This window comes from Labeo rohita, chromosome 20 (genome assembly GCF_022985175.1).
Source record: "Labeo rohita strain BAU-BD-2019 chromosome 20, IGBB_LRoh.1.0, whole genome shotgun sequence".
Classification (NCBI taxonomy): domain Eukaryota; kingdom Metazoa; phylum Chordata; class Actinopteri; order Cypriniformes; family Cyprinidae; genus Labeo; species Labeo rohita.
Genome location: NC_066888.1, coordinates 33,494,089 through 33,503,830, shown reverse-complemented (window position 1 = coordinate 33,503,830; position 9,742 = coordinate 33,494,089). Strand labels below are relative to the sequence as shown.

The following is a 9,742-nucleotide window of genomic DNA, read 5'->3' as shown; positions in this document are numbered from 1 at the left end:
AATGTCTCATTTGAAGGTGTTTGAGATGTTCCCACTTGTTATTGGTATTAGATTTGTTTTGGTGTTTTTGCTGCTGAAATGATGAACTGGAGAGGCGTGTGTTTCTTAAAAGAGTTTATTTACAAAAGCAGCAGAGCGCTAGAGCAGAGCCACCACGTCGTCGCTGTATGAGTGGGCCGTCGTCATGGTGACCAGGTCATGGGGCGGAGTCAGAACCACGACCGCATCCGCCGCACCTGAGCACACAGAACACGCGTGATTGAACGACGAACACGTGCCGTTAGTCATGTGACAGAGCGAGCCGCTCTTACCTTGATTGGGTAAGATGGCGTGATGCAGATTCATGTTGACCATGGAATCACTGCTGCCGCCGTCCGCCTCCAACAGACTGCTCTGAGTGAGCGCCTCACCTGCCAATCACACACAGACACGCCCACTCACAGTGTAAAGCACAATGTGTTTAAATAACAACAAATAAAAACGATCCTATAATTCGAATTGGCAATCACAAACCTAAACATAATCAGACAATTAAAAATGCTGCCCTGGCAACTAAATGACACAGTCAAATATTTTTAAATCAACAAAAACTAATATAGATGACTAAAAAACCTACTCAAACTATAATAAAACTACAATTTTTTAATACACAAAAACGAACAGAAACGGCAAAAGCACTCAAAACTACTAAAACTAAAAAAATTATTTTAGCTAATTTTAGTGAAAAAGCTAATAAAAATGACAAAAGCATAAAACATTACTAAAACTAAACCTGAAATAATTGTTTTAAAACAAGTGACAAAAGCACATAAAATTAGTAACGCTAAAACTGAAATAAATTAAAGCTACATTTAGTTTTTTAATAATCAAAAAATATTACAAAACTGTAAAATTTTATTAAAACTAAACCTGAGATAAAATAAAGCAACACTGTTTTTTATGAACAAAAACTAATAAAAAAAAAGACAAAAGCACATAAAATTACTGAAATGAAAATAGTTTAAAGCTAAATATATTTTTTAAATAAACAAAAGCTTGAAAAATGACAAAAGCACTAAAAATAAAAAACAGCTAAATGTGTCTAAATACAGTAAGAGAATCTGAGTGTAAGAGTAAACAGTGTTGTGTTGTCATTGATTGTGGTGCATCAGCAGGATCATGTGACGCGTGTATTATTCACGTCTGAAGTGTGATCGTGTTACCCGTGTCTCTGCTGTCGGACGCCAGCGCCTCGTCGCTGTGCCTCTTCTTCATGTGGACGTTTCTGCTGCCGCTCTGAGAGAACGTCTTCCCGCAGATCGAGCACACGTGCGGCTTCTCACCTGAGCATGAACACACGGCAGCAGATCACGTGATCACAAGCACACAGTAACAGATCACTCAGGATTACGTTAACACATCACGCAATCACAAGCACATAACATCACACACACGATAACAGATCACACAAAAACATATCGCACACGATCACGAGCACATATAATAACAGATCACAAGTGCACAATAACAGATCATACAAACAGATCACACATGATCACAAGCACATATCAACAGATGACAGGATCACAGGCAAATCATTATTTGTATCACTTCATAAAATATTAGTGTATAAACAGGATGTGTTATATATGAGAGATGAGGCATTATATAGTTAGCAATTAGGATGAGAATGAGTCCTGTGTCCTCACCAGAGTGTACGAGCATGTGTTTGCGCAGACTGGAATATTCTGCGAAAGATCGGCCGCAACTATCAACATCACACAGGAAGGGCTTTTCACCTGAAAAACACAATTTAAATGATGAATCAGTACTTACAATTCATTATTAACAGTGACACACCTCTGTTTTTGTAGCACCTCACGCTGCACACAGTGTGAACCATTAAATATAACTACAAAAAATACAAGAATTAATAACAGTAATAACAGTATTATTGCACTTTACTTATTTTTTATATACAATAAACAAAATAATAAAAAAAAGTTTGACAAGACTATTGTTTTTTTTTTTTTAATAAAAAATGAACATTAAATAAAAAATTATTTTATAGGACATTTAAGAAATACTTGCTAATATTTACATTTACTTTTTTTTGATAAGCGTTTATGTTGGTGGGTTGTCAGCGAGTAAGTATACACGCGCTGCAGGTCTTAGTGCTGCTGAGTGAAGCGTGTCAGCGAACGAAACGTCTCAGTTCTGCATTTTGCTCTGAAACCAGCAGTGCATAGAGCAGATTTATGCTTTCAATTTGAATGCAAACCTCACACAGTATCACGATGAGTTGATCTAAAACAGTGATTCTGGATTAATAGTCATCAACTGTGTTGGTATACAAATGAGTGGTCAGGGTTATGTGCATCCCTGAATATTAACAATAATAACAATCATTATCCACTAACATACATATAATTACTAATTATATGATATCTAAGATTACTGGAAAAAAATGTTTACTATCCAGCTTATAACATATGTGACCCTGGATCACAAAACCAGTCATAAGGGTCAATTTTTTAAAATGGAGATTTATACATCATCTGAAAGCTGAATAAATAAGCTTTTCATTGATGTGTGGTTTGTTAAGGCAATATTTGGTTGAGATACAACTATTTGAAAACCTGGAATCTGAGGGTGCAAAGAAATTTAAAATATTGAGAAAATCACCTTTAAAGTTGATCAAATAATGTTCTTAACAATGCATATTACTAATCAAAAATTAAGTTTTGATATATTTACAGTAGGAATTTTACAAAATATCTTCCTGGAACATGATCTTTACTTAATATCCTAATGATTTTTGCCATAAAAGAAAAATCAATCATTTTGACCCACACAATGTATTTTTGTCTATTGCTACAAATAAACCCCAGCGACCTAAGACTGGTTTTGTGCTCCAGGGTCACATATTATGAAATAATATTTGATATATTAGATATTGTTATAATAAAACTATTATGAACATAATAAATAGGGATGCATCGATACCACTTTTTTCAGTACCCGCCCGATACCGATACTTTTATTTTTGGTACTTGCCGATTCCAAGTACCGATACCGATATTTTAAAATTTACGGGTAAATTTGTAAAATATGGGGTACAAAAACTAAAAGAATATGTATAATGTTAGTTGGTCAACCTAATTTATCAAATAGATACAGTCAAACCAAAATTTATTTAGATCACATTATCATAAACCGTGTCCTGCACCCACTAGTTAAAAAAAAAAAAAAAAATAAAAAAAAAATTATATATATATATATCAAAACTGATCAAAAGATGGTGTATATCTGCTGTCTTAATCATTTTTGGGTTGACTATATATCCCTTAGTTATTTTTATTTTTACACGTTCACTGTTTGTTTGTTTTTTCTTGCTCTCTGGTACATCATCTTCAATTTAATAGCATTAAACTGCTCCATTGCAGCGGCTCAGTACTGTAATCACGCGAACCACTCATTATGAATCTCCTAACTCTGATATTTTCAGCAATATAAGTAGCGTATTTTCATCTGAAATATGCTGCTATTTGGGCTATAATCCAAAGCGACTCAAATAATGGAGAAACACTCGTGAAGCAACCACAACATGCACAAGTACATACTGCCTATCGCATTTCACACAGGCTGCTATAGTTTCACTTTGGCCGGACAGTCGTGTCTGCTTAAGGTTGAAAATAAATGATGTTTATAGCGAACGCCCCTATAATTTTATATTTACGAATTTGTTTTAATCCAAAAGATGCGTGTGCTAAATATGCGAACATCAATGAAGATCACGCGACAGTTTGTGTACCGGTGTGTGTGCGTTTGTGGTTCTTCAGGTTGCCAGCGGTGGTGAATTTCTTGCCGCAGTTCTTCTCGTTGCAGATGAAGGGTTTCTCTCCGTTGTGGATCCTCATGTGAACCTGCAGCCGCTGCAGCACATAGAAACTCTTCCCACAACCCTCGGCTCCACAGCGGAACGTACGGTCGTTCCTGAAACACACACACACAACTCAACTGATGTAAATATACTACATTAATATTATGAAATATTGTTACAAACTAAAGCAGCTGTTTTCAGTGTGAATATCTGTTTAACTGTAATCTGTATTTTCAGCATCATTACTCCAGTCTTCAGTGTCACATGATCCTTCAGAAATCATTCTAATATGCTGATTTGCTGCTTAACAAACATTTATGATTATTAGCAATGTTAAAAACATTATTCATCAAAGACACATTAAATGAATCAAAAGTGACGTTAAAGACACAAGCACAAGCAGGCTGTGTCACCTGTGTGTCTTCAGGTGGTATTTCAGGTGCGCTGGATAGGTGAAGGTGCGGTGGCAGTTCTCATACGGGCATCGGTGGATCTTCTCTGACGCGGAGCGACCGACCCGAGGCAGCGGCTCCTTCTTCGGCCCCTCTGATTGACAGCTGTGGATGTGGTCACCTTTCCAACAAGACAGCGAGACATTAGTGAGCGGCAGGCGTGATGCAGAGCAGCTCACGTGCGCTTTGGTGATGCTGAATGTGCGTCTCACTGTTGCTGCTGGCCCGCGCGTCTTTGGCCAGCTGCGCGCGTGTGGCGGCGATCAGGCTGTCGTGAGCCAGTTCCTGGACCCGCAGGTACCACGGGGCGCTGCCGTCGCCGCAGTCCCCGGCCGAAATCTCCTCCTGCGCCTCGTCCACATCGTCCTGAACGAACACCAGCGGCTCGGCAGACGCCGCCAACCCTACAAACAAATAATCACCGCGTCGGCACGAGACATCAAACACATCTGACGTGTATTTGAAAAATGATTCACATTATGTAACATATTATATAACATGATTTCATATCACTGTAACAGTATATATCATGATCTAATTATTTTTTGCTGGAAAATCAGACTCAATTTTGATTTAATAAGAAATTAAAAAAAAAAAAAAAAAGTAGTTCTGTTTTAAAAATTTAATATTTTATTATTTAAATATTTATTAATTTAGCATTATTATTAGCAAATGCTGATGTTTGAAAAATAAATAAAAAAATATTTAAACATTTTATGGAAAGGTTGTAATGTTTGTTAAATATATATATATATATATATTTATATACACATTAAAAAATAGATTTGCATTTGTAAATAATTCAGACCTGCACACTCACATGTACTCATAAAAACGTAAAGGCAAATACACATAATGTAAAATGAATAAAAAAATAAATAAAATGACAATTCATCAAGCATATTATTTTTAATTATTTTTAATAAAAGCATTATTTTTTGTTTTATCTTGGTTAACATTTATTTTACTTAGTAACATTTTTAATGCTTTTAGTTCTAGTTAACTATAATAACCCTGACACAAGCATCAGGTTTAGTTTATGAAGCTCCAGAAAAGCAGAAGATCAGCATATTTGGGTGTGTAGTAAAATAAAATAAAATAAAAAAGAACAAATAAAAAATAGCATCATTTTAGTAGTGCTCTCAGATTTACAGTGAACTTTTCTCCTGAGTCCCACCTTTGGCCAAGTTCAGCAGAACATAAGATGTGCTGTCGTGGTTCTGGAGGTCCTGCAGGATGGTGGGCGGAGTTTGTGCTGGAGGGGGAGGAGACTGGAGCTGAACCACCAATGGGCTTCGCTCTGGGCCGAACTCTGACAGCGACGGGGAGGCGGCATGACTCAGAGCGCTCTCTGAAAAACACACACATCACTTATATCATACACACATACAGATCAGATCTAGGATCACACACAACCTTTGCTGTAAGTGAGACGGATCATCGTAAAAACAAACAAGTTCATTTGAATGGTTCAATGCGATTTACAAGTGGTTACAAAATTCACAAGATAATCCTCAAATTCTCGGATGCCTCACCTGGCAGTTCTAGCGGGCCGCAGAGGGCGTTCTGTGAGGACGACAGCAGAGGGACGCAGGACGCTTTGGTGTCCGACTCCTCCAGACTCTGGCCCAGCGGGATGGATGCGTTCTGAACAAACTCAACCAACAGCTGCACAACACAACACACCGTTAGCTGAGACAGCACTCATTAAAACATGAGAAATCATCACTCAACAATCTCTGGCATCAAACACAGACGTGTTCACCAACATTCACAAAACTTCTTTTACATTATTCCCACTGCATGTTTCAGACTGTTTTCATTTACACGCGTGCAGCTCATGATCCTGTTAATGGTTTAATATTGGAAAATGATTCAATTAAGACAACCATAAATATTAGTATTGAAATTTTGTAGCTGAACTTTAAAATAAAAGTATTACTATAATCACATATTAATTTGCAATTTTTAATCAAAAAAAAAAAAATGACTATGACTTTTAAAGTCATAATTTCGACTTTTTATCTCATAATTATGACTTTAATCATAATTTTGACTCTTTGTCTCATAATTATGACTTTAGTCAAAATTTCGACTTTTTATCTTGTAATTATGACTCAAGTCATAATTTTGACTTTTTATCATAATTTTGACTTAAGACATAATTTCGGCTTTTTATCTCATAATTTTGACTTTTTATCTCATAATTCTGACTTAAGTCCAAATTTTGACTTTTTATCTTGTAATTACAAATTTTGAAGTCAATTTCGACTTTTTATCTCATAATTTTGACTTTTATCTCATAATTTTGACTTAAGTCATAATTTCGACTTTTTATCTCATAATTTTGACTTAAGTCCAAGTTTTGACTTTTTATCTTGTAATTACGAATTTTGAAGTCAATTTTGACTTTTTCAATTCAATTCAATTCAATTCAATTCAAATTTATTTGTATAGCGCTTTTCACGATACATATCGTTGCAAAGCAGCTTTACACAAAATTTACATTTTTACAATATATGTAGTAGTAGCTTGATGTACATATGGCAGAGATGCGTGGTAAAGATCAATTAACGATGTAATCTTTTTATCTCATAATTTCGACTTTTTTTATCTCATAATTACGACTTAAGACATAATTTCAGCTTTTTATCTCATAATTACGATTTAAGACATAATTTCAGCTTTTTATCTCATAATTTTGACTTTTTATCTCATAATTATGACTTAAGTCCAAGTTTTGACTTTTTATCTTGTAATTACGATTTTTGAAGTCAATTTTGACTTTTTATCTCATAATTTTGACTTAAGTCATAATTTCGACTTTTTATCTCATAATTTTGACTTTTTTTATCTCATAATTACGACTTAAGACATAATTTCAGCTTTTTATCTCATAATTACGACTTAAGACATAATTTCAGCTTTTTATCTCATAATTACGATTTAAGACATAATTTCAGCTTTTTATCTAATAATTTTGACTTTTTATCTCATAATTATGACTTAAGTCCAAGTTTTGACTTTTTATCTTGTAATTACGAATTTTGAAGTCAATTTTGACTTTTTATCTCATAATTTTGACTTAAGTCATAATTTCGACTTTTTATCTCATAATTTTGATTTAAGTCATAATTTTGACTTTTTATCATCTCATAATTACGACTTAAGACATAATTTCAGCTTTTTATCTCATAATGACTCAAGTCATAATTTCAGCGTTTTATCTCATAATTATGACTTAAGTCCAAATTTTGACTTTTTATCTAGTAATTACGAATTTTGAAGTCAATTTCGACTTTTTATCTCATAATTTTGACTTAAGTCATAATTTCGACTTTTTTTATTTCATAATTACGACTTAAGACATAATTTCGACTTTTTATCTCATAATTATGACGTTTAAAGTCAATTTCGACTTTTTATCTCATAATTTCGACTTTTTATCTCATAATTATGACCTTTAAAGTCAATTTCGACTTTTTAAATCACAACTATGACTTAAGTCATAATTTCGACTTTTTAAGGTATGAATTATATGTGGCGGAAATGGGCTTCTATATATATTTATATAAATATACATATATATAATTTATTTACTTTAAATATAAACACATTTATGACATGGCAAGGTTAGTGTATGCTGTTTTTAAAGTGCAAAAAAAGTTACATAAAAAATTATTAAAAAAATACTAATTATACCTTAAAAAATGTTTGTATTAATAAATGAGTCATATGTGTGCACTTACATGTGCACAATTTAGACTTTTCCCTCAAATCAGAAAATGATGACAAACAGTATGTGTGGATCTGTAACCTCGTCAGACTGAAATACCTCAGGTTTGGAGTCAAGTTCATCAGAAAGCATGGATTCAGCCTAATGTAACCTGTCATCGAGAGAGAAAACATGAATATTCAACGACAGCAGCAGCACAGCACCGATTACTAATGGAGCGAGTGTTCATTTTGACAGTCTGACCAGGTTCAAGCGGTTCATGTGGCTCTGGGTCAGAGAGAGCAGCTCTCGTCCATCATCTGCACATCATCACACCTCACTCACGGACACAAATGAGGCCTGCGTGACGTCACCAACACATTTACATATTAATGAGCACATTTCAGAACTCACACAGAACAGTGAAAACAAAAACACACGAAAGATCAAAGTGTGCTGCATAAATACAGTCAGAGTCACATATTAACACATACACGTATACATGTTAAATGAATATGAAGCATACAACTTGAACACAGTTATTAGTATTAATGAACATATCAGAAATGAACTTAACTCGCTTTTAAATCATTCGCAAGGCTTTGACAAACCGATAAACCCCAAATCGCACTGTTTATCAACGAGAGGTTTGCTATTATGATTAAAGAATCGCGATAAAAATGAATCATGTGTCATTAATGAAGCACAGCGTTAGCAGCAGCTCAAATCTCCATCATTCTGCTCGGTTTCCGGTCACTTTTACACAATCAAACACCTCAAACACGCCTGACAGGTGGTGTTCATACACATTCATCTTTATGAAGTCTGTTTACCTTCATCGCGCTGTTCTGAAGCCGCTGATGTTTGACAGTGAGCAGCAGAGCTAAACAACAACACAAAGACAGACGGCGAGCACTTCCGGGTCGTGCGCGGACGAGAGGACGGAGAGACTCGTGTACTTCTGGGTGAAGAAAACACTCTCAGTTTTGACCAGTGTAATGGAAACGAGTGTGGAAAACCCTGAGTTTTTTTTAGCCTTTCATTGAATTAGACGCTTTGTGAATCTGTTGACCGAGTCGTTAAAAGAATCGGTTCAAAAGAACCAGAATCAGGCATCATCAAGTGAGTTTGTTTTGAATCAGTCTCCATTCACGATGCCTGACTCGTTGATTCTTTTGAACTGATTCTTCCTGACAGCTAACACTTTTTTAGTAAGCAGAAAACAATAGAATTAGAATGGAAAATATCGTAGCACATAATAATATTATAGTTTTGGGCAACGATTAATCGCTTCCAAAATAAAAGTTTTTGTTTATATAATATATGTGTGTGTACTGTGTATATTTATTATGGATATATAAATACATACACAGACAGTATATATTTTGAAAATATTTACATGTATTTACATGCATACATTTATACTCACACAATTAAAATGACATATAAATATAATAAATACATAAACATAACACATTTTTCTTAAATATATACATGCGTGTGTATTTATATGTACATAATAAATATACACAGTACACGTACATATATGTGACCCTGGACCACAAAACCAGTCATAAGGGTCAATTTTTCAAAACTGAGATTTATACATCATCTGAAAGCTGAATAATTAAGCTTTCCATTAATGTATGGTTTGTTAAGACAGGACAATATTTGGTCGAGATACAACTGTTTGAAAATCTGGAATTTGATGGT

The 9,742-nt window shown here is 34.5% G+C and overlaps 1 protein-coding gene across 1 annotated transcript; it reads right to left on the bottom strand.

Annotated features, from left to right (window-relative positions):
* Nucleotides 1-99: 99 nt before the first annotated feature.
* Nucleotides 100-9,088, bottom strand: znf410 (zinc finger protein 410). Its single transcript, XM_051139576.1, has 12 exons — nt 8,863-9,088; nt 8,294-8,389; nt 8,150-8,201; nt 5,850-5,982; nt 5,492-5,665; nt 4,527-4,718; nt 4,276-4,435; nt 3,794-3,975; nt 1,689-1,778; nt 1,203-1,322; nt 312-410; nt 100-236 (listed from the first exon to the last, which is right to left on the bottom strand). Exons 3-12 carry the CDS (start codon nt 8,180-8,182, stop codon nt 139-141), a joined length of 1,281 nt encoding a protein of 426 aa, XP_050995533.1. The 5' UTR covers nt 8,183-8,201; nt 8,294-8,389; nt 8,863-9,088; the 3' UTR covers nt 100-138.
* Between the last annotated feature and the right edge of the window lie 654 nt (nt 9,089-9,742).

Excerpts from the sequence above, each read along its gene's own strand:
- znf410 (XM_051139576.1), bottom strand. The coding sequence starts at position 8,182 with ATGCTTTCTGATGAACTTGACTCCAAACCTGAG. Across the intron at positions 411-1,202 it reads GTCCGACAGCAGAGACACGG|GTGAGGCGCTCACTCAGAGC; the intron begins GTAACACGATCA and ends TGTGATTGGCAG. Across the intron at positions 237-311 it reads CGCCATCTTACCCAATCAAG|GTGCGGCGGATGCGGTCGTG; the intron begins GTAAGAGCGGCT and ends CTGTGTGCTCAG.